The 24,758-nt window shown below is 41.9% G+C and overlaps 2 protein-coding genes across 2 annotated transcripts; both read right to left on the bottom strand.

The window, feature by feature from the left end:
- Nucleotides 1-1,111: 1,111 nt before the first annotated feature.
- Nucleotides 1,112-6,723, bottom strand: LOC121518012 (keratin, type II cytoskeletal 8-like). Its single transcript, XM_041800170.1, has 9 exons — nucleotides 6,107-6,723; nucleotides 3,786-3,994; nucleotides 3,644-3,704; nucleotides 3,445-3,540; nucleotides 3,121-3,285; nucleotides 2,881-3,006; nucleotides 2,512-2,732; nucleotides 2,342-2,394; nucleotides 1,112-2,161 (listed from the first exon to the last, which is right to left on the bottom strand). Exons 1-9 carry the CDS (start codon nucleotides 6,641-6,643, stop codon nucleotides 1,890-1,892), a joined length of 1,740 nt encoding a protein of 579 aa, XP_041656104.1. The 5' UTR covers nucleotides 6,644-6,723; the 3' UTR covers nucleotides 1,112-1,889.
- A 10,949-nt stretch (nucleotides 6,724-17,672) lies between these two features.
- LOC121517426 (keratin, type II cytoskeletal 8-like) lies at nucleotides 17,673-23,569 on the bottom strand. The gene is made up of 9 exons (XM_041799173.1): nucleotides 22,961-23,569; nucleotides 20,363-20,571; nucleotides 20,221-20,281; nucleotides 20,022-20,117; nucleotides 19,699-19,863; nucleotides 19,459-19,584; nucleotides 19,089-19,309; nucleotides 18,918-18,970; nucleotides 17,673-18,737 (listed from the first exon to the last, which is right to left on the bottom strand). The coding sequence occupies exons 1-9, from the start codon at nucleotides 23,489-23,491 to the stop codon at nucleotides 18,454-18,456; spliced, it is 1,746 nt and encodes a 581-aa protein (XP_041655107.1). The 5' UTR covers nucleotides 23,492-23,569; the 3' UTR covers nucleotides 17,673-18,453.
- Nucleotides 23,570-24,758: the final 1,189 nt, after the last annotated feature.

Below are 24,758 nucleotides of genomic sequence, written 5' to 3'. Positions count from 1 at the left end.
GTGAATTGATGTTGACAGATATGGCAGATGAGCTCTGTCTCTCTCTTCCAATCATTCTTATTTTCTCTTTACTACTTTTTTTAGTTTCATGTGTAAAGTTTGTACAAGGAGTAATGGTCTTACTGTAATTGTGAGTGGTGTTCAGGCAGGCAGTATCAACTTTGTCGCTACCTGGAGCTTGCATGTTTGGAGCCTGGGTCTGTTGGCATGCTGTCTAGGCTGTGTGGGCCATGCGATAAAGTAATGATGTCTCTGTGTCGGCATGGTGGATGGAGAGCAGGCATGGAGGGGGGTGACTCTGGAATGCTGGAGTTACCTCCAGAGTTTGCTGGAGCAAAAAGATTCCACCAAGGAAAGCTTTTAGCATGGTTCTTAACTCCTCTTTTAATGAAGAAATATTTGCCAGTGAAGAGATCAGCATGGATGTAGCTAAAGCAGCAGTCTAAGCTTGAATCTTTGCAAGTTGGATCTGCTTGAAGACAAACATGGAAACAGTCCAAACCTCTGGTGTTGCAAGGTAAGGATCTTTTTTTTAATTTTTCATATTGCAGTGCATCTAGTCTTTGTGATTTTGTAGTAGCAACTTAAGTTTGTTACTTTATAGCAGATTTTTTTCATATGTTTTATGATTATGATTTATTGATATCGTAAAGTGGCAGTGAGTGAGAAGGCAAGCCACATGCAGCTCCCAAGCAGTATGTGACTCTCTGCTGCAAGTTCCCCAAGCCTAAACTACAGTGTATTCAAAGTTTGGGGTAAAATTTCAGCAATCTGTAGCATGATTCAACCTCTTCTCTGGTCTGGTTCTAATTTTAAAATGTTCAGATGCATGAAAGTGTTCATCCATCTAACAGAGTTTAGATTTTGCCATAAACTCTCTGGCCTGCTGAGGCTGATCAAATCTACTCACCAGTTTTTGAATAATGGGAGTAAAATGTTAAATTTGTGATATTTGTTTAAAAAAACAGTGAATCTAAGAGAAACTTTCTTTGTTAACATTGCTTCAATTCTAGTCTAGGGATTATCTTTTAGCATTAAAACATTACCAAGCAGCTTATAAAAAATGCAGTTTTAAAACAAAAACTTCAAAGAAGAAACAGAACTGCCAAAGTTAGTGTGAAATCAGATTTATTCCAGACATTTGGTGGTACAAATTCAAGATAAATCTGTTTTTTCCCAGTCAGCCTTAACCATGGTTTATTCAGAGTGGAGTAAAGCAGGATGAAGACACCGCTGATATGCTGTAGTGGAGAGCCCATTTTCTCTCAGAACAGGAGAAGAAAAAGAGGATCCCAACATGAATATGAGTGTGGCTGCTTTTGATGATGTAACAATGCACAACATGTTGACAGATGTGAGACAACAGAGGAGACATTGAAGAAAGGAAGGGGTCAGAGGTTGGACAGGTGTATGCTGACTGCAGATGTTACTTTTCCCTGCTCAAATCTTGGAGTTGCTGTTGTCATTTTTTGTGCAATCACCGTTGCTTTGTAAAGATTTTCTGTCGTGACACTACAAGTATCCTCTTGTCTGCTTGACAGCACATCCAGCAACTAAAAGACAGCCAGGCTGACTGATCCAAAGAAGAGAGGACTGACTCACATCTCTGCTGTTCTTTTTATGGTGTAATAATCGCTCTGCCTCTACTTTTTTGATGTTATCTCTCTCTCTGTGGTACCAAAGAGGAGGAGCAACACAGGAGGTAAATGCCAGAAAAGCTGTCATTACGCTAATCAGCCAGCTGTTAAAGGTTGAATGCAAAATGTTCCTGAGTCTGCTGTAAGATCAGAGGTGGAGGGGTTAACTTTGGCTCTTATGAGTGGAGAAGAGGGCAAGAGGTGGAGAATGCAATGAAGGAAGAGTGAAGAGAGGAAAAACTGCTGGTTCAGTTAAACCACACGGCGGGAGGTGCGGCTTGAGCTGGTTTTTGAATATGACACAGTGCCAACGCCACCTCCACCGATGTTGCTGCCGCTGATGCCGCCGCCGCTGATGCCGCTGCCGCTGATGATGCCGCCACCATAGCCACTGCCAAAGCCACTGCCAAAGCCACTGCCAAAGCCACCGCCATAGCCGCCCATGCCGCCGCCCATGCCGCTGCCCATGCCGCTGCCACCATAGCCGCCCATGCCGCCGCCGCCGCCGCCACCAGCACTGACGCCTGTGTTTTTAGAAAATCAAATGTAATCATTCTCTGTAATGTCATGCTTGTTCAGTTAAGTATCAAGCAAACATTCTGCTTCATAGTAGTGTTCTTATTCTCAGTGCTTAATAGTTTAAAATGAAAACCTGCAAGTTGACTTAAATGACTTGAATTTTAACAATATTTGTTTATACGTACTGCTGCTTGTCTGCTGCACGATGATGTTGCATGGTACACCACCAGTTGCAATTCTGAAAAGAAATACACAAATCAGCACTCACAGCTGTTGAAGTTGCTTCCTTCTCAGAGTCAGGCATCCGATGATTTAATTTCTCGTTAGCCTAAAATGTTTTAGATTTTTTTAGTACCTGGTCTCCTCTCCCTCCAGCAGTTTCTTGTAGGTGGCGATCTCAATATCCAGAGCCAGCTTGACGTTCATGAGCTCCTGGTACTCGCGGACCTGGCGGGCCATGTCCTGTTTGGCTCTCTGCAGGGCCTCCTCCAGTTCCTTGATGCGTAGCTTAGCGTCCTTGACTGCCAGCTCTCCACGCTCCTCAGCCTCGGCAATCTGGGCCTCCAGATTGGCACGCTGAAAAATTGGATAATATGGAGAAGCTTCAGATATGGTATCTCTATGCTTTTAGAGGGATTTATTATGTTTGGATTTTTTTCTAAATAGCTCATAGGTCCAGAGCTGTATAGAAGTGATCTTTATGTAGCTGTTAATCAGGGCCCACCTGTCCCTTGACTGCCTCGATCTCGTTCTGGAGGCGGCTGATCATACGGTTCAGCTCAGCGATCTCAGTCTTGGTGTTGCGAAGATCATCTCCAGCCTGGCCTGCAGAAGCCTGCATCTCCTGGAACTAAAGTAAAAAGGTTTGGAATAACAGTTGTTAAAGATTCAAATGTTCACTGACAGGGCAGGTATTGTATTTTATGTTTAGAAATGGGTGAGACTAATGTCTCTCACTTCCTACCTTTTGCTCGTACCAACACTCAGCATCAGCACGGTTGCGTTGGGCGATTTCATCGTACTGAGCCTTGACTTCAGCCACAATTTGGTCCATTTCCAGGCCACGGGCGTTGTTCATCTCAACAATGACTGTAGTGTCCTTGATCTGTCCCTGGAGCTCAGCCAGTTCCTACACAAGAGATTTATCACTTTTCAAAGTGAGCTTTTAAAGGAAAGCTTACTTTTTCCCTTTATTCATACCCATCAGAGCCAGTTATCTTTCTCTTCTTTTGAACAAAATGGAGTATATAAACAAAATATTGAGTAAAAGAATTTGAATTTTTCGTACTGCTTCATAGACAGCTCTGAGGAAGTTGATCTCATCCTGAAGGGCGTCAACCTTGGCTTCCAGCTCAACCTTGTTCATGTAGGCGCCGTCAACATCCTGCCAGCAGAGATTCAGATTGCATTGGTGATGGCCCGAATGGAAAATATTCCATCAGTTAACCTTGTAGTTTTAACACCTGTCACTGCAGATTTACTCTCACCTTCTTAAGAAGCACAAACTCATTCTCCACAGCAGCACGTTTGTTGATTTCATCCTCATATCTGACACAAACATGGACTTAGTTAGCTGATGAGAAAAGCTTTGTGCATCAATGAATGAAGGTCATTTTGGTATCAACTCACTTGTTCTTGAAGTCCTCTACCAGTCCCTGCATGTTCCTCAGCTCTCCCTCAAGCTTCACCTTCTCATTGCCGAGCCCGTCGACCTGTCTGCGGAGGTTGGCGATGTAAGCCTCAAACATGGCATCGATGTTGGAGTGGGTGGTGGTCTGATCCTGCAGCAGGCTCCACTTGGTTTCCAGCATTTTGTTCTGCTGCTCCAGGAAGCGCACCTAAAACATGAACATGGTACACGCAAGTTTATATCTAGTTACATAGGGAAGTCAAAGATTAGCATTTAAAAGTCTTGAAATGTCTCTTGCCACTCAATCAAGAAATGAACATGGAAGTGTCTTAAGATGACATGTATCTGGCGGTGACCTGCAGTGGTTGATAAAAGACGTCCTATAGTGTGGAGGTCAATTAGAAAAAATTTCTTTCAAAATATGAACATTTAGAGTAAGTGTAATGATTGATCAGGTTATACTTAAAGGCATCAAGTTATTTCTAAAGCCACCTATCACCTTAAATGGACGGGCCACAATATAGGCTACAAAATGAAAGTTCAGGTATCAGATGATGACACTATAACCATTTCTGATTGCAGTCAAATGATTTTAGCCATAATACTACATTAACCTATATCTTTAAATTTTCTTACACTTTCCTTGATGATTCCTCATGCTCAGTTTAAGATGTTTGTCTTCTTTGTTTTACTTCACTCATGTGATTGTTCTTGCCACACCTTTGTGTGGCTTTCCCACACAGAGAGCAATTTTGGCAGCTATTGTATGAAAATATCCCTCAGGGCAGGTAAGGCAAGGTGAGGTATTTATGCCACACCTTAGCCTCAACCCTCCCTGCAAACTGCTGACATTAACGCTCCCTCACGCCAAGGATGCATACTTTCACTGAGCGAACTTGTCCGCCACAGCCCTCTGTAATTAATACTACCGACCAGGCATAATTGTCGCATCACTTGAATCCTGACGCTTTAGAGACAAAAATTAAATTCAGATGTGAAATGCAGACAGTTAAATTTTTTCCCTCTTGTAATAATGCAAAATCTTCATTGTGTATTTTCAGTTTGTAATGGTTTTATTGTGAGAAGTCTAAAGGAACATCATCCTGACAAATAAGGCATAGCATGTGCACACTAGAAAATCTTAACTGAGCATTTTCTCTCATAAGGTGTGGTTGATTGTCTTTTATCTACCTGAAAGAAACTCCCTTGCCTGTCTTTTCTGAGTTACTCGGTCAAAAACACCCCTCACATTTTCCTTCATCCCTAATCATTTGTGGCACACAGGAAACCAAAAGCTCACACCTTTTCTTAAAGGTTTATTTCAGGATTTGTGAAGTTGGGTCGTATAAGGTTCTTGGCTATAGTAGTGGCATTCACCTCTAGTGACTGCTGTGAAAGTTACTCCTGTGGTTATTACAAGCTCAGAGAGATCTGTGGCGTAATGCCAGTAGATATGAACGTTTCATTCGCGTAGTTTAGTGAGTTTTACATAAAAATAGGCCGAGAAAATATGTTGGCTGGCCTGTACACCTGTACGGTAATAACACCACACCAAGCTAAAACGGCACATCCTCATCACTGGGGTTGAAATCGCTCCTATGATCTTTGTTTTAGCCAGGTATGGTGTTATTTTTACTGTAGAATCCCACAGACTCACTCTGCTGATCAGAGGATAACAGTGTGAGGCGGAAGGAGACAACATGCCTAAAGCTGAATCATAAGTTTAATCGATGTTTCTTATGATCTTCCTTGCAGTTAAGCTAAGAGCTTATACATTCCTACTGCCATAGAGATTGAAGATAACCTGATCCTTCCCCCCTCATACTGTATGCTAGTGGATCCAACCACTCTTGTTTCCTACCTCTCTTAACACTGAGACAGCTGGCAAAGTTTTAACTATGGTATAGAAAAAATTAAAAGGTCAGGTTTCAGTTTAAGAGTTTGCTGCTGCTGGGTTTTGGTTTGAGATCAGAGTTTAACACACTGCTTGAGCAAATAAACAAATTACTTAATCCTGTTGACTTTTGTCAAAATAGTGATGCATTTGTGCTTAAAGTCACGGTGAACAAGGCTGTGAGCATTTACATTATTTGTTTGCAGATCAGTTGCTGTGTAATATTTGATGAACCTGGGGAGGCAGGTTGCTGCAGTTGTTTATGCTTACAAAAAAAACGGTGAACTTTAGCTCATCAGTGCAGTGAATCCTACATTAAATCTATCATCACCTGTTGTTATTACATGGCACGGAAAATTCAAAATCTCACGTAAAACTTTTCCTTAACAGAGGCTTTTTCTTTGTGCATGAGAAAATGAAACTAACCTGGTCAATGAAGCCGACAAAGCGGTTGTTGAGGTTTTTGATCTGCTCCTTCTCCTGGGTTCGGATGGTCTGGATGTTGGGGTCGATGTCGATGGGAACAGGGGTCAGCAGGCTTTGGTTGACTTGGACTTGTGTGATTTGCGGTATGCCAGGACCACCGAAACCGCCAGGACCACCGAAACTGCCAGCACCGAAAGCACCGAAAGCACTACCAGCACCACCAGCAGCGCCACCACCACCAGCACCGAAAGCACTGCTGCCACCATAACTGCTAACACTGTACCTACTAACACCACCACCACCACCGTATCTGTAGCCACCGTAGCCAGCACCACCATATCCAATACCAGCTAAGCCAACACCACCACCAGACACTAACACTTTACCACCGCCTACAATTACCGATCTTGCACCAAATCCTCGACCACCCCCACCAGTAGAGCTAAAACTACTGTAATTACGAGTACTACCACCACTGCCCCCTCCACTGCGCCTTGAAGAAACGGTGAAGGATTTGGTGACTGTAGAAGAACTCATTTTTTCTGATTACGAAGAACTCTCAAACAAAAGGAAAGAGAGAGAGAGAGAGAGGTTTGGCAGGGCGCACCTAGAGGAGAGTCAAGTCCCTCTAAGTGTCCTCTTGCTCTCTGTGATGGACTTTTATCTGCCTCCAGTTGTGTAGGCGGTCCCAGAAAGCCCCACCTCTCTGCACCTCCTCTTGTTACCTGGATCCTGGAAGGTTCACTTGCAGACAGCTAGAAAGGCTTGGATTGGGTCAGCCTGTTAGACAAGTAACAGTGCCACCCTGACACACCCAGGTGCTCACAGAGGAATGGCATCACAGCTGTGGGTTAGGAGGGGAGGAAAGACATGTTGGCACAGGAGTTTTAATTTGACTAGCTGGAGAGTTTCTCAGAGGTGCTTTTGTTGGAGGATTATGAGGGTGAGGTGGAGAACTGTATCAGAGATGGGGACTCGAGTCTGCGACTTGGACTCGAATCGCATTTAAGTCACACATATTAATGACTTGAGACTTGACTTGGACTTGTGTGCAACAGACCCAAGACTTGACTCGGGGTTTGGGACTCATGGACAATATTCTGTTTTTAATTTTTCCATCATGATCTTCTGTCCCGCTGTCACTCTTTTCTCCTATTGTCTTTTTTCCTTTGACTGTTCGTGCGTCTTTAATGCAGCAGCAATGGCTGCTCTCCTCTCATTCTCGTCTTTTGTCATGACACACACAAACGCAATGCTCACGCACACACCTACTCTGTAGTGCATGGTAACATGTTGGTAGTTCAGACTTCAGGCTTCAATCTGTTGAGGGCAAAAGTTTCAGAATACCTGAACTTTTTCCTCCTGCATTAAATCTCCTCTCTGGCCGTGGAGGGTCAGCGCCAGCGCTGTTTCTGTGTGCGCTTTAGCTGTGTGTGTCTCTGTGTCGCCCGTTAGAGCCGGAGGTGTGTGCTGTGTTTAAATACTTGGTTTATAGTCCCTTAATATTATATCTTTATATGTTTTAAATAAATGTAGCAAAGACATACAAAAGAGAAGCAATAAAAGATATAAAAGCATCAAAGTGGAGAGGGCAACAATGATTTAAAACAGCCAAAGGGGAAGGAAATAAAATGAGGTCAGTAGGGAAAAAAGGCCAAAAATTATGAGACAGAATTTTATGGACTGATGAGACAAAGATGAACCTTTACCAAAGTGATGGAAAGGCTATGATTTTGACCACTAGATGGCAGTATGATTTCATAGCAGAGACCTCAAAGAAAAAAGAGAGCTGTTGATGAGTGTCTTCCAATGATGCCACATGTATGATGGGAAGTTTGAGTGGTGTCTGTGTGAAAAATAGCTAAATAGACAACAAACTCTGAGGTGAACCTTCACTTTCCTTCAAAAAACATGACAAATTAGCTGATAAAGTTCCCAGGGCAATGTCAATGTCAATGTTGATGTCAATGTCAGGGCCTGAAGTTCACTTTTGAACTGGGGGGATGTTTCTTCACATGGCTGGATTTTTAAACTTTGGGATTTTTTTGGAAGGTCAAACATACACTGATAAGTCGTAATCTTTATATGGAAAGTAAAACAGTCTGATAAATTGTGATTCCTTTATTTGACCTTTAAAAGCAAACAAAGCCATCAAAAAATTACTCACATTTCTGCATCTGTGTTTAAGTGCTTGTTGTCTCTTCCACTGGATCAGTGTCAAATGAAAACTTTCTGCTCTTTAGAGTAAACTTATTTTTAAGCTTAAGAACACACTCTGTGTGTGTATGTTCCAGTTTAAGCGACAATGCCCATTATACTCCAAACAAGCATTTAAATGTAGCCTTCAGGGATTGGTAGAAGTGGAGTGTGAGGTAAAATATATTTTTGATGCCCTACTAACACAATATTAACAGTATGATCATGGTATTGACAGATGTGAACATTTCTGCTGGTAATCACAGCTGACATTATGACTATAAATTTCTGCCTATATCAGCTATGAATATTGGCTTCACAAACGAAGAAGTTTTATTCTTTTTCATCATTATTCCTTACACTTCAAAGTGTGTTTTAATGACTGAAATTTTAGGTCTGAACTACATTTAATCATCTATCAGTAACAGTGTCAGCTAAATGGATTTTGTAAATATTGGATAGCTGCAAAAATCCAATATTGTTTATCACAATGCCATACTTAGTCTTAATGGAAAACTATAAATCTGCAGTCCTTTACCTAACTGTCTGAATAGGAACTACACTTGAATGGTCCAATAATTCCTCAACACACCCAGATTTACTGAGTCCACACTGACCTGAAAATGTGTGAACTCAAGCTGAACAGGTTGATAAATGCTCAGTTGCTTATTTTACTGTCTTCTGTGTGTTCAGGTTTTATGGGAGATAATAAGGACGTTGATGCAGTATTGGCGTAAAAGCCGATGCAGCAGAATTTCAGCAAAATCACACATCATTTGTCATTCAGGGGCCCCAGTTATTGCAGCAAATATGGGCTTTAACCTTGGGTGAAGGGTGGTGTCACCAATTTAGAAGCCCTTATATCTAAAGCCAGAAATCAAGTACAGTTAATATGTTCACCACTTTCAGAACAAAGTAGCAGAGTTTTTAGAGAATTAGTTTTTATCAGTGATCTTTAAAATAAAACACTGATACAGATCATTAGCTAAATGACAAATATCAGTCCCAATAATGGGCCAGTTAAGTGGTTAACTTGTTAAAAAATCAGGTGTTTATTCTACTAAGAATCATACACTGTTCCAGTTAATAGACCATACCATGTAGAAGATAACTGTTTCTGGATTTCAGAAGTGAACAGTATGCCTGCTTTATTTTTTTAAACGCCAGCAGGGGGCGGCAGCACTACTGGTTAAAAGATGTTAGATTTTACAGGAGTCAGTAGTTTTGTCCTAATCTCCACCCTGGTCTGTAAGCACTGAACCCTCATGGACTTAAGTGACATCAGGAGTGCGGTGTTTCTATATTTGAGCAAATTACCAAACGTCAGAGACGTCTAAGAGCAGCACAATGCTAAAGCATTTGAAGGAATTGTCAGTGATCAACTGAAGGATTTTCTTGACACAAATAACATTTTATCACCTTTTCAATCTGGTTTTGAGAAGCAACATAGCACAATTACAGCTACTCGGGTTTTAAATGTTTTATTGATGCCTTGGATTCTATGAAATACTGTTTTTGCACTTTACATTGGTTTATCAAAAGCTTTTGTCACAGTAGATCACAGTTTACTGATGAACATGCTTCACCTGATTGGCTTATCAAAATATACAGCATTGTGGTTTGCTAAATACCCGTCTGAGAGAACCCAATGCATTCAGATGGGTGGTTCCACTTTGTCTTTTCTGGAGGTCTCCAAAGGTGTGCCCCAAGGTTCGGTCTTATGACCTATTCCATTTTCCATTTATATTAGTAACGTGTATAGTTGTCAAATGCCTCATATCATTCTTATGCAGATGAAACCAATTTTTATTGTTGGTTATCTTTGATTATGCAGGCTTTTGAGTTTTTTTGGTCTGCTTTAATGTTGTTTAGTCTCGTCGGTTTTTAATGCAGACCAAACCAAACTCATGATGTTTTCTAATTCAGGTGAGTTACCAGGGAGCATCCTTTCTGTCTGAACTTCACGAGGTGTGCCCATTGAGCTAGCTGCTAACTATGAAAATTTGGGTTTTCTTTTTGATCGTAGGCTTTCTTTCAAAACACAAACTCAGGGTGAAAATAGGTTTCTGTTATGGAAACAACTCCTGCTTAAATATCGTATATCTGCAGCTTTTCTACCTTTGCTTGATTATGGTGATATTCTGTACATGACTGCCTCGGCCAAACATCTACAATCCTTGATTATGTCTATCACTGTGCTCTGAGGTTTGTCACTGGTTGTAGTCACCTCACGCATCACAGTGAACTCTGCCAAATCTGGCTGTCCTTCTCTGAGTGCTCACAGGTACACTCACTGGCTGACTCTAATTAACAAGGCTCTTCTTGGCTTAGTTCCTTCTTATTTATGTACTCTTCTTTAAAGAACTAAAAGCCACTACGCCTTGTGTTCTTGTGATATTTTCCACCTGCTTGTTTCTCGTGTCAGTACTGAACAGGGGAAAAGAGCGTTCAGTTTTTCTGCCCCCTCTGCACAAATACTCTCCAGACTGATTTGAGACTGTCTGAACTCATCTCACTGGAAAACTTTCACTCTATCGTGAGACCATGGATAATTTCAGTTTTATGTGTAAAGATTGTAGGAGGAATGATTGTCTGACTAATTATGGGTGGTGTTTGGGAAGCTAGTATCTACTTTGTCGTTACCTGGAGTTTGCATATTTGGAGCCTGGGTCTGTTGGCATGCTGTCTAGGCTCTGTGGGCCATGCAGTAAGGGAGGTAAGGTAATGATGTCTCTGTGCTGGTATGGTGGGTGTGAGAGCAGACATGGAGGGGGTTGGCTCTGGAATGCTGGAGTTTCCTGTTCAGTAAAAAATCTGCCTATATCAGCTGTAAATAATGGCTGTATGAACAAATACTTTAGTGGAGTTTTAGGCTGAACCAGCAGACCTACCTGCTTTAATTCATCATCATTCCTTAAACTATAAAGTTTGGAGTGAAATAAGAGGGTATGGACAGACGTCCATGTTTGTTTATTTTTCTGATGACGTGATCACCCAAGGTCGTTGGCAAGTTGGCAGGTGTGTGGTCTGCAGTGATCTGACAACCTGGCTGAGTTGTCTAGTGCAGGGGTTCCCAAACTTTTAAGCCTGTGACACCCAAAAAAACTGTGTAAGAGATTTGGGACCCCCATCTTCCCTTGAGGGGGATAAAGTGCACAATATTGTACATCATGTACAAACTTGTGTTTTAGGTAGTTTTTAAAACTTCTGCTGTCATTTAGCCACAAATATCACTTGATAACTACATTTAGATTTTCATTTTAACAATATTTTTTAAAATAATGGAAAAAATATATGATTCTAAATCATATGAAACTTTTTTTTTATGGAAAGCATCCCGTTACCCCCACTTTGGGAACCACTGGTTTAAGCTTCCTGCTGAGCTTCTCATATTTACATCTGGTGAAGTGCTGTGGGAAAACTCAGACAGGAAGGCTGTGGCTATTAACTGAAGCTACAGTGGCCTCTGGTGGCGGGAGGTTCATTACAGTTTTAAGGAGCATTATAAACCGGGATTCCAAGTGCGTGTTTATAAAAATAATAGGCTGAATCTCCTTCAACTGTGCAGCCAGCTAACAAGCCTGACTGGTGTGCAGCCCTGCTCAGTCAATCAACCAATCAGAGAGAAGCACCTGAAAACCTGCAGCCACAAAAGCTTTGTCACCCTTCAGTCTAGGCCTAGCTTCATTTGATTCAGCTTTGTTTAGTGTTAACTTTGTTCTTTCCAGAACTTGCAGTATCTTGAGGAGGCACCTGTATTCATTTAGTCTGGGTCAGGAATTTAGTTATCTTTAGGAGCACACACATTCATCTCAGCACCGTTGCCTTGTTGGAGTTACTGTTTGTGCTGGTTCACTTGTATTTTGGTTTGGTTAGAGAGAGTAGTTAGGCTTTCTTTCCATTTTGTTTCACTGAGGTAAGGTAGCACAACTCTAGTTAGACTCTCTTTAGCTCTAATTTGTTATTGACTTGTTAACTTTCCATAAACCAAAAAATCTGTTTTTTTGTTACTTCCCTTTCCCCCCATGAGCTGGGTGGTAACAGTATGATGAAAGGATGGATAAACAACAGTTTACAGCAGATGATCATTAGAGCACCACAATAGATGCACTATATGTGAAAACTTGTAGTTTTAAAATCAGTGTTAGAACCTGTTTTGGTGACTTTTACTACTTCTTCCACAGTGTAAACATTATAAGCTTAAGTGTAATTATGCATCATGGATTTACTCAATCTAAGTAAAAACACTATATCAAATTTGCTTATTGTTTTATTATAATCCATTTAGCAACAAGACTTTCAACTTAGACTTGCAATAAGAGACTTATAGTGCTTCACAAATGTGTTAGACCACCCTAACCCTGACCAAAGTAAGGTTTATGCCACAGCTGCCCTAAATTAACAGCAGTGGTAATTACCAAAATCATTTTTTATGTTCCTGCAATGGTTAATACACCAATATGTAGAAGCTCTTTAACCCAAATTATATTTTTTATGCTAAAATATAATTATTATTGTTGTCCATGAATTTTCAAATGTACTGATTTACAAAAAAAACTGAAAAAACAGTAAAGCACAGTAGTATTTCTTGATTAGTATGTCAAATTATAGTTATTTACTTGCACCCCTGAACAGAAAAATGAGTTTTAGTGGTTGAATGTTATGCCTGATTAATTTCTGACTTCTCAGAGAAGCCCAGTGAGCCGGCTCAAATTTGGGTGAATTCAGTTTGAAATCCCTCATTCCTGTTCAGAATAGTCAAACATCGAGACCTCACTGAAAATGAAAGCGTCTGCATTAAAGCACTTCATGATGCTGGATGGTCTTTGAGACAAATATGACAGGTGGTCTAATAAATTTGTTAAGGACTGTATCTCTGCCTTAAACACATAGGAGCAGCTGTGCTCCACTGTTGGCACAGCCAAACTGAAGAGGATATCAGGCTGCAATTTAGATTTAAAAACTACAAAGACAGATGCATGCTGGAAAGAAGAAAGGCTACATGGAAGCTGTGCCACACAGAGGTAAAATAGTAATGTAAATACAACTAGTTCAGGTTCAATTTTTCATTCAAACTCTTATATTTTTATTTTTTGGGAGGGTTGGAACAGTCTTTGACCTATTTCCAACTTTAGTTCTCTGAGAACATCTTAAATGTTGAAGCAAAACAGGTTTTCAGCTAAAATAACACTACATGAATCGATATGGAATCAATACAGGAATCGAATTGAATCGGGATCTGAATCGGGACAGACCAATCAGTGGTAATACCCAGCCCTATATACAGATAAGCTTGACCGGCACAGTCATGACTCATGGCCAAGCAGGTTGAAATGATACAGGAAACTTATGGACTTCTTAACTAGTTCAAAAACTAGTTATAAATTCACTATTGAGGCAAACCGTTCTCGTCAACAAATTTGCTCAAGCTGCTCTGAGTTATAGTCACTCTGTACTCTGTAAGGAGGTAGGGTAAGTGTACCCATTAAGCCCCCCAAAATCTAAGTTCACGAGAGGGTGGAGACCAGGGTGATGCCCAGGTTTCGGACCTCGGAGGACGGACGGATGGAGGTCCCGTCCACATAGAGCATGAGATCTCCAACCTTCTGCAGCAGCGCTTTGGGGGCCACCACCATGAGCTCTGTTTTATTGCTGTTGAGTTTGAGTTGGTTAGAGGTCATCCAGGCTTTGATGTCATAGAGGTAGTTTACCAGGGAGTGGGGAGGGAGCTGAGTGGATGGTTTGGTGCTGAGATAGAGTTGGGTGTCATCTGCATAAGAGTGGAAGCTGAGACCGTGTTTGTGAATAATCTGTCCTAGGGGAAGCATGTAGATGGTGAAAAGGAAAGGTCCAAGAACAGAGCCTTGAGGCACGCCCTGGTTAACAGTGCATCAACATCTTATTGAACTTGGATTTAATGTTTGGCTTGTAACAATGATGATTTTAGGACAGTTGCTGTAATTCTTCCTTTTTGTTGGCATTTTTCTCACTGTAAACAAATTATTATGCAAAATTAACTGACATAACAATTCTTCTGGGCAGTGTGTGATCTGTTATGTACTCGTGTGAATGAAGTTAGCGAGGTATAACAATATCCAACACAGGATTACAGTGAAAAGCTATCAAACCTCAAAATTTCCAGTGAAAACCAGGGAAATAAGATATGTTCTCACCATAATGAAACAAATGTGTAAAGAAATGCCTGTAGCCTAAATAGGCTGTAAAATTTGCCATCGCAGTCATCCCTCTTTTGCCAAACTTTCTGAATTATCAAGGAATTCTTGTTCAAAGTTAGCTTACACTAGCTGTTTTTGTGGGTCACTGTACCATTTAAGCCCACCTTGGAAAAAAGACATTTTTTGAAAATATTTCACCCACCCAAACCCTTTTTTTGTGTCTTAATTTGAATCTTTTCACATAAAACTAAATGGTAAGAAATGACAAAAAACTACTTGTTTATGCACAAAAAACAAATCAATAATCTGTCAAATTACATAATATGACTGTACTTAACAAGTCAGTGGCTGAAAACAGTTGAAAAGAGGTTCTTTCTGAGGGGTCCCAAAACACCAAAGTTTTGAGGCGACTTTATCTTAGCCTCCTTGAGACGGCACAATGTAGGCCAGCCTTATTCAGTATCGACAAATGTGATTGGTGCCAAACAAAAACTGACAAATAATTAAGAAATTGTGTGATTGGGCAAAATAATGTAAAGCATTAGACAGGCCCCTCTTTTTTTATTGACTTCAAAGTTGCAAATGGGCTCAAATTGTCATGATCCAGGTTTTGATTTATTATGTTTCTGAGTTTTCCTATGGTTATCCTTTGTGAATTCTGTGATTTCTAGTTTGACCTTGTATTAGGTTTTGAGTTTATAAGGAGTTTTCTTTAGCCCTTGTGTTTCTGTGTTTTATGTGCTTCATGTCTAGTATTCTCTGCATTTCATGTCTAGTTTTACTCCTCATGTTTCATGTTTAGTAATTCCCTGCTTCATGTTAGTTTTACATTCCCTGTGTTTCATGTTTAGTTAATTCCTTTGTCTCATGTTTAGTTTTACTCCCTTTGTTTCTTGTGTAGTTTATTCCCTGTGCTTCTTGTTTAGTTATTCCATGTTTTAGATTTACTCCCTGTGTTTTAGTTTCCCTCCTTGTGTTTGGTTCTTTGTATCCTCCTGTGTTTCCTTTGTTCAGCTTCTAGTGTTTAGTCTTGTCATTCAGTCCTCGTGTGCTTCTTGTGTTAGGTTCCATGTTTCCTGTTTTACTTTGTAGTTTGCCTTCCCTTGTGTGTGATTCTAGTTTTGCTTCCTGCCTGAGTTTCCCTCCACTGTGATTACCTTCACCAGTTCCACCTGTGTCTGATTGTCCACACCTGTCCTCCGTTGTTAATCACTCCCTGTGCATTTAAGCTCTCTGTCTCCCTGTGTCTGTGTCGGTTCATTGTTGATGTCTTCCTCGTGTCAGTTACTCCTCGTGCTTCCCTCGTGCTCCTGTGGATTTTGTTTTGTTTCTTTGATTTTGATTCCAGTGTTTTAGTTGTAGTAGTTCTTTTGTTTGTTAATTAAACCAGTTTTGTTTTATCTGCATTTGGGTCCTCCATTTTGAGTTTTTCCTGAAACCTTTGACACAAATGGTGCTTGGGCTTAATGGGTACGCTTACCCTAAATAGAGCGTGGTGCTTGAAGGGAGTCTGAGTCCCCTCTATTGGAAAAAAATGACAGAACACAGACATCATGTGTAAGTAAACTCCTGTCTCCTGCTCTTGATTAGTGAAGAAACAAGTGTTAACTTTGGTGTCTGTCTGACAACTTTTGGCTGGTTAACAGTTAGTTCTGAGAGGCTATAATCGGCTGATTACATTGGTGGGTCAATCAATTGGTCAGGCCCTAGAAAATATCATTTGTCAATATAAAATTATGTCAATATAAAAAACAAATTCCTGCTAGGGTCTACCTATGATGTCCTACCATCACCCCAGAAGTTAAAGCGCTGGGTTGACTTGGACCCATCATGTCCTCTGTGCTCCGAGAGCAACCTTGAGGCACATTTTGACAGGATGTGAGATCAGTCTGTCACAAGGTAGATAAATGGAGACATGACAGGGTTTTGAAAAGTCTAGCAGCAGGAATTGAAAACAGAAGGGGACAGGTGAATGCTGGACATAATCAGGGGACGAGGACGGTTCAGTTTGTCCGAGAAGGGTAAGGGAGGCAGGTTTTTAGGAAGGCACCAGCTAGGCCAGTCAATGGATGCTAAGGACTGGAAGATGCAGGTAGATTTAGGAGGGAAACTTGTTGTGCCACAGAAGATAGTTTGCACCAATCTTAACCTGACATAGTCCTATGGTCTGCCAGTCAGCGTGTAGTTTATTTTATAGAGCTGACGGTTTTGTGGGAGGACGGAAGCTCAGGCCAGTCAGTGGATTTGCATGAGAAGGAGTAACCGTTAGTTTTGCTTAACCCGCCCTCTTCTCTCTCTTCCCTCATAAAAATGAGGGAGTAAATGGGGGCACAACGCCATGCCAGGCCAGTGTGTGTGTTAGCCCACGACAGGGTACCTCACCCTTAGCTCTGCCTCCCCCACCATATTGCTAAGCTGGCTCCCTCTCTCTCTCTTGCTCTCTCTAATCTGTCTCATTTTTCCCTTTCCCCATAACTGTTTCAATGTAATCATGAGTGGTGTTAAGGAAGGTAGTATCGGCATTGTCACTACCTGGAGCTTGTATGTACGGAGCCTGGGTCTGTTGAAGACGGCATGCTGTTGAGGCTGTGTGGGCCATGTGGTACGATAGGTAAGATGATGTCTCCATGCTGGCGTGGTGGGTGGTGAGAGCTGGCATCGAGGGGGTGACTCTGGGATACTGGAGATCACTCTGTAGCCCTCTGGAGGTGTCCTGGGACTAACTGGATGAAACACTGATGAAGGAGGGTTCCCACTTGACAACCCTGGTAAAGTGCAGGTTTCTTACTACCCATCGGTCTGCATGGTTGACTTGTGGAGGCAGATAGTGATGGATTAGGGATATCTTCACTGAGCGCTGATCCTCTTCATAGGGCACAAGTATCTTATGCTTTATTCAGAAACTGATGCAAGGGTCTGCAGTTTTCACACTACTTGGTGTTTGGATTAGGGTTAGGGTTAGGTTTTCAATTAGTGTCATTAAAATGTTAAAATTGTGATATTCGTTTTCAAAATAATGGTGAATCTCAGAGTTATTTTCTTTGTAAATAGTGCTACTAGTTTAGGGATTGTTCGAACATTTCCATGAAAACATTACCAAGCAGCTTAGCAAGCCTGCAGTTGTGAGCCCAAAATTGTTTGTCAGAAGGTGCCGTACAACAAACACTTCAAAGAAGAAACTGAACTGCCAAAACTAGTGTGAAATCAGATTTATTCCAGGCATTTGGTGGTACAAATTCAAGATAAATCTGTTTTTTCCAGTCAGCCTTAACCATGGTTTCTTTTTATTTAGTGGTGTAAAGCAGGATGAAGACACCGCTGATATGCTGTAGTGGAGAGCCCATTTTCTCTCAGAACAGGAGAAGAAAAAGAGGATCCTGACGTGAATATGAGTGTGGCTGCTTTTGATGATGTAACAATGCACAACATGTTGACAGATGTGAGACAACAGAGGAGACATTGAAGAAAGGAAGGGGTCAGAGGTTGGACAGGTGTATGCTGACTGCAGATGTTACTTTTCCCTGCTCAAATCTTGGAGTTGCTATTGTCATTTTTTGTGCAATCACCGTTGCTTTGTAAAGATTTTCTGTCGTGACACTACAAGTATCCTCTTGTCTGCTTGATAGCACATCCAGCAACTAAAAGACAGCCAGGCTGACTGATCCAAAGAAGAGAGGACCGACTCACATCTCTGCTGTTCTTTTTATGGTGTAATAATCGCTCTGCCTCTGCTTTTTTGATGTTATCTCTCTCTCTGTGGTACCAAAGAGGAGGAGCAACACAGGAGGTAAATGCCAGAAAAGCTGTCATTACACTAATCAGCCAGCTGTTAAAGGTTGAATGCAAAATGTTCCTGAGTCTGCTGTAAGATCAGAGGTGGAGGGGTTAACTTTGGCTCTTATGAGTGGAGAAGAGGGACAAGAGGTGGAGAATGCAATGAAGGAAGAGTGAAGAGAGGAAAAACAGCTGGTTCAGTTAAACCACACGGCGGACGATGCTGCTTGAGGTTTTTTGTGAATATGACATATTGCCACCTCCACCTCCACCGATGATGCCGCCGCCGCCGCTGATGATGCCAATGCCGCCGCCGCTGCTGATGATGCCGCTGCTGCCAATGCTGCCGCCCATGCCGGCACCATAGCCGCCGCCCATGCCGGCACCATAGCCGCCGCCCATGCCGGCACCATAGCCAATGCCATAGCCGGCGCCAAAGCCACCGCCCATGCCGCCGCCACCGCCGCCGCCACCAGCACTGACGCCTGTGTTTTTAGAAAATCAAATGTAATCATTCTCTGTAATGTCATGCTTATTCAGTTAAGTATCAAGCAATCATTCTGCTTCATAGTAGTGTTCTTATTCTCAGTGCTTAATAGTTTAACTTGAAAACCTGCAAGTTGACTTAAATGACTTGAATTTTAACAATATTTGTTTATACGTACTGCTGCTTGTCTGCTGCACGATGATGTTGCATGGTCCACCACCAGTTGCAATTCTGAAAAGAAATACACAAATCAGCACTCACAGCTGTTGAAGTTGCTTCCTTCTCAAAGTCAGGCATCCGATGATTTAATTTCTCGTTAGCCTAAAATGTTTTAGATTTTTTTCAGTACCTGTCCTCCTCTCCCTCCAGCAGTTTCCTGTAGGTGGCGATCTCAATATCCAGAGCCAGCTTGACGTTCATGAGCTCCTGGTACTCGCGGACCTGGCGGGCCATGTCCTGTTTGGCTCTCTGCAGGGCCTCCTCCAGTTCCTTGATGCGTAGCTTAGCGTCCTTGACTGCCAGCTCTCCACGCTCCTCAGCCTCGGCAATCTGGGCCTCCAGATTGACACGCTGAAAAATTGGATAATATGGAGAAGCTTCAGATATGGTATCTCTATGCTTTTAGAGGGATTTATTATGTTTGGATTTTTTTCTAAATAGCTCATAGGTCCAGAGCTGTATAGAAGTGATCTTTATGTAAGCTGTTAATCAGGGCCCACCTGTCCCTTGACTGCCTCGATCTCGTTCTGGATGCGGCTGATCATACGGTTCAGCTCAGCGATCTCAGTCTTGGTGTTGCGAAGATCATCTCCAGCCTGGCCTGCAGAAGCCTGCATCTCCTGGAACTAAAGTAAAAAGGTTTGGAATAACAGTTGTTAAAGATTCAAATGTTCACTGACAGGGCAGGTATTGTATTTTATGTTTAGAAATGGGTGAGACTAATGTCTCTCACTTCCTACCTTTTGCTCGTACCAACACTCAGCATCAGCACGGTTGCGTTGGGCGATTTCATCGTACTGAGCCTTGACTTCAGCCACAATTTGGTCCATGTCCAGGTTACGGCTGTTGTTCATCTCAACAATGACTGTAGTGTCCTTGATCTGTCCTTGGAGCTCACGCAGTTCCTACACAAGAGATTTATCACTTTTCAAAGTGAGCTTTTAAAGGAAAGCGTACTTTTTCCCTTTATTCATACCATCAGAGCCAGTTATCTTTCTCTTCTTTTGAACAAAATGGAGTATATAAACAAAATATTGAGTAAAAGAATTTGAATTTTTCGTACTGCTTCATAGACAGCTCTGAGGAAGTTGATCTCATCCTGAAGGGCGTCAACCTTGGCTTCCAGCTCAACCTTGTTCATGTAGGCGCCGTCAACATCCTGCCAGCAGAGATTCAGATTGCATTGGTGACGGCCCAAATGTAAAGTATTATATCAGTTAACCTTGTAGTTTTAACACCTGTCACTGCAGATTTACTCTCACCTTCTTAAGAAGCACAAACTCATTCTCCACAGCAGCACGTTTGTTGATTTCATCCTCATATCTGACACAAACATGGACTTAGTTAGCTGATGAGAAAAGCTTTGTGCATAGATGAATGAAGGTCATTTTGGTATCAACTCACTTGTTCTTGAAGTCCTCTACCAATCCCTGCATGTTCCTCAGCTCTGCCTCAAGCTTCACCTTCTCATTGCCGAGCCCGTCGAGCTGTCTGCGGAGGTTGGCGATGTAAGCCTCAAACATGCCATCGATGTTGGAGCGGGTGGTGGTCTGATCCTGCAGCAGGCTCCACTTGGTTTCCAGCATTTTGTTCTGCTGCTCCAGGAAGCGCACCTAAAACATGAACATGGTACACGCAAGTTTATATCTAGTTACATAGGGAAGTCAAAGATTAGCATTTAAAAGTCTTGAAATGTCTCTTGCCACTCAATCAAGAAATGAACATGGAAGTGTCTTAAGATGACATGTATCTGGCGGTGACCTGCAGTGGTTGATAAAAGACGTCCTATAATGTGGAGGTCAATTAGAAAAAGCTTTCTTTCAAAATATGAACATTTAGAGTAAGTGTAACGATTGATCAGGTTATACTTAAAGGCATCAAGTTATTTCTAAAGCCACCTATCACCTTAAATGGACGGGCCACAATATAGGCTACAAAATGAAAGTTCAGGTATCAGATGATGACACTATAACCATTTCTGATTGCAGTCAAATGATTTTAGCCATAATACTACATTAACCTATATCTTTATATTTTCTTACACTTTCCTTGATGATTCCTCATGCTCAGTTTAAGATGTTTGTCTTCTTTGTTTTACTTCACTCATGTGATTGTTCTTGCCACACCTTTGTGTGGCTTTCCCACACAGAGAGCAATTTTGGCAGCTATTGTATGAAAATATCCCTCAGGGCAGGTAAGGCAAGGTGAGGTATTTATGCCACACCTTAGCCTCAACCCTCCCTGCAAACTGCTGACATTAACGCTCCCTCACGCCAAGGATGCATACTTTCACTGAGCGAACTTGTCCGCCACAGCCCTCTGTAATTAATACTACCGACCAGGCATAATTGTCGCATCACTTGAATCCTGATGCTTTAGAGACAAAAATTAAATTCAGATGTTAAATGCAGACAGTTAAATTTTTTCCCTCTTGTAATAATGCAAAATCTTCATTGTGTATTTTCAGTTTGTAATGGTTTTATTGTGAGAAGTCTAAAGGAACATCATCCTGACAAATAAGGCATAGCATGTGCACACTAGAAAATCTTAACTGAGCATTTTCTCTCATAAGGTGTGGTTGATTGTCTTTTATCTGCCTGAAAGAAACTCCCTTGCCTGTCTTTTCTGAGTTGCTCGGTCAAAAACACCCCTCACATTTTCCTTCATCCCTAATCATTTGTGGCACACAGGAAACCAAAAGCTCAAACCTTTTCTTAAAGGTTTATTTCAGGATTTGTGAAGTTGGGTCATATAAGGTTCTTGGCTATAGTAGTGGCATTCACCTCTAGTGACTGCTGTGAAAGTTACTCCTGTGGTTATTACAAGCTCAGAGAGATCTGTGGCGACATAATGCCAGTAGATGAACGTTTTATTCGCGTAGTTTAGTGAGTTTTACATAAAAATAGGCCAAGAAAATATGTTGGCTGGCCTGTACACCTGTACGGTAATAACACCACACCAAGCTAAAACGGCACATCCTCATCACTGGGGTTGGATTGGCTCCTATGATCTTTGTTTTAGCCAGGTATGGTGTTATTTTTACTGTAGAATCCCACAGACTCACACTGCTGATCAGAAGATAACAGTGTGTGGCGGAAGGAGACAACATGCCTAAAGCTGCATCATAAGTTAGTGCCTGACACAGGTTTTTTTGGGGGGTGGGGGGATAAAGTACTTTGTACATTTTCGACAGCATACAGGCAAGCCACATATTTTCTTGGCCAATTTTTACGTAAAACTCCTTCAACTATGTGGATAAAATGTTCCCATCCCCAGCCATTATGCAGCAGGGATCTCTGAGCTTGTGATAACCACTGGAGGCTAATGCCACTTCTATAGCCAAGCACCTCATATGACCTAACTTCAAAACTCATGAAATATCACTTTAAAGTAATGCAAGTTTTGCAAGGTATTAATTGATGTTTCTTATGATCTTCCTTGCAGTTAAGCTAAGAGCTTATACATTCCTACTGCCATAGAGATTGAAGATAACCTGACCCCTTCCCCCCTCATACTGTATGCTAGTGGATCCAACCACTCTTGTTTCCTACCTCTCTTAACACTGAGACAGCTGGCAAAGTTTCAGTTATGGTGAACAAGAAGTTAATAGGTCAGGTTTCAGTTTAAGAGTTTGCTGCTGCTGGATTTTGGTTTGAGATCAGAGTTCAACACACTGCTTGAGCAAATGAACAAATTACTTAATCCTGTTCACTTTTGTCAAAATAGTGATGCATTTGTGCTTAAAGTCATAGTAAACAAGGCTGTGAGCATTTACATTATTTGTTTGCAGATCAGTTGCTGTGTAATATTTAATGAACGCTGGGGAGGCAGGTTCCTGCAGTTATTCATGCTTACAAAAAAACGGTGAACTTTAGCTCATCAGTGTAGTGAATCCTACATTAAATCTATCATCACCTGTTGTTATTACATGGCACGGAAAATTCAAACATTAAACATTTTTAACAGAGGCTTTTTCTTTATGCATGAGAAAATGAAACTCACCTTGTCAATGAAGCCGGCAAAGCGGTTGTTGAGGTTCTTGATCTGCTCCTTCTCCTGGGTTCGGATGGTCTGGATGTTGGGGTCAATGTCGATGTTAACAGGGGCCAGCAGGTTTTGGTTGACTTGGACTTGTGTGATTGCCGGCAGCGGAAATCCGCCACCACCAAGACCACCGAAACCACTACCACCGAAACCAGCACCGCCACTGAAACCAGCACCAAAACTACCATAACCGACACCGTAACCACCACCACCACCGCCACCACCACCACTAACACTACCACTGTATTTGCTGAAACTGTAGCCGCCGCCGCCACCACCACCACCACCACCATATCCAACGCCTGATTTAAACACACCACCGGTCACTGACATTCTACCACCACCGATTCCAGATACCGATCTTGCGGTAAACCTTGGAGTATTCCCACCGACGCTCATACTAGTGAAATTACGATTCCCACCAAAATTACTACCCCCAACACTGCGCCTTGAAGAGACGGTGACGGATTTTCTGACTGAAGTACTCATTTTCTCTGATTAGGAAGAACTCTCAAACAAAAGGAAAGAGAGAGAGAGAGAGGTTTGGCAGGGCGCACCTAGAGGAGAGTCAAGTCCCTCTAAGTGTCCTCTTGCTCTCTGTGATGGACTTTTATCTGCCTCCAGTTGTGTGGGTGGTCCCAGAAAGCCCCACCTCTCTGCACCTCCTCTTGTTACCTGGATCCTGGAAGGTTCACTTGCAGACAGCTAGAAAGGCTTGGATTGGGTCAGCCTGTTAGACAAGTAACAGTGCCACCCTGACACACCCAGGTGCTCACAGAGGAATGGCATCACAGCTGTGGGTTAGGAGGGGAGGAAAGACATGTTGGCACAGGAGTTTTAATTTGACTAGCTGGAGAGTTTCTCAGAGGTGCTTTTGTCGGAGGATTATGAGGGTGAGGTGGAGAACTGTATCAGAGATGGGGACTCGAGTCTGCGACTTGGACTCAAATCGCACTTAAGTCACACACATTAGTGACTTGAGATTTGACTTGGACTTGTGCGCAAAAGACCCAAGACTTGACTCGGACTCGTAGTTTGGGATTCATGCACAATATTCTGTTTTTAATTTTTCCATCATGATCTTCTGTCCCGCTGTCACTCTTTTCTCCTATTGTCTTTTTTCCTTTGACTGTTCGTGCGTCTTTAATGCAGCAGCAATGGCTGCTCTCCTCTCATTCTCGTCTTTTGTCATGACACACACAAACGCAATGCTCACGCACACACCTACTCTGTAGTGCATGGTAACATGTTGGTAGTTCAGACTTCAGGCTTCAATCTGTTGAGGGCAAAGTTTCAGAATACCTGAACTTTTTCCTCCTGCATTAAATCTCCTCTCTGGCTGTGGAGGGTCAGCGCCAGCGCTGTTTCTGTGTGCGCTTTAGCTGTGTGTGTCTCTGTGTCGCCCGTTAGAGCCAGAGGTGTGTGCTATGTTAAAATACTTGGTTTACAGTCCCTTAATATTATATCTTTATATGTTTTAAATAAATGTAGCAAAGACATACAAAAGAGAAGCAATAAAAGATATAAAAGCATCAAAGTGGGGAGGGCTACAATGATTTAAAACAGCCAAAGGGGAAGGAAATAAAATGAGGTCAGTAGGGAAAAAAGGCCAAAAATTATGAGACAGAATTTTATGGACTGATGAGACAAAGATGAACCTTTACCAAAGTGATGGAAAGGCTATGAATATGACCACAAGATGGCAGTATGATTTCATGGCGGAGACTTCAGAGAGGAAAGAGAGCTGTTGATGAGT

This window comes from Cheilinus undulatus, linkage group 11 (assembly GCF_018320785.1).
Source record: "Cheilinus undulatus linkage group 11, ASM1832078v1, whole genome shotgun sequence".
NCBI classification, from domain to species: Eukaryota; Metazoa; Chordata; class Actinopteri; order Labriformes; family Labridae; genus Cheilinus; species Cheilinus undulatus.
The sequence above is the reverse complement of the archived record's forward strand: the minus strand, read 5'-3'. Positions and strand labels throughout refer to the sequence as shown.

What these genes read in the sequence shown, in the direction of transcription:
- LOC121518012 (XM_041800170.1), bottom strand. Translation starts at nt 6,643, where the DNA reads ATGAGTTCTTCTACAGTCACCAAATCCTTCACCGTTTCTTCAAGGCGC. An exon ending in AGTTTGTGCTTCTTAAGAAG is followed by an intron (nt 3,541 to 3,643) that starts GTGAGAGTAAAT and finishes CTCTGCTGGCAG; the next exon opens with GATGTTGACGGCGCCTACAT. An exon ending in CGTGCAGCAGACAAGCAGCA is followed by an intron (nt 2,162 to 2,341) that starts GTACGTATAAAC and finishes CTAAAAACACAG; the next exon opens with GCGTCAGTGCTGGTGGCGGC.
- LOC121517426 (XM_041799173.1), bottom strand. Translation starts at nt 23,491, where the DNA reads ATGAGTACTTCAGTCAGAAAATCCGTCACCGTCTCTTCAAGGCGCAGT. An exon ending in TTGCCGGCTTCATTGACAAG is followed by an intron (nt 20,572 to 22,960) that starts GTGAGTTTCATT and finishes TTCATGTTTTAG; the next exon opens with GTGCGCTTCCTGGAGCAGCA. An exon ending in CGTGCAGCAGACAAGCAGCA is followed by an intron (nt 18,738 to 18,917) that starts GTACGTATAAAC and finishes CTAAAAACACAG; the next exon opens with GCGTCAGTGCTGGTGGCGGC.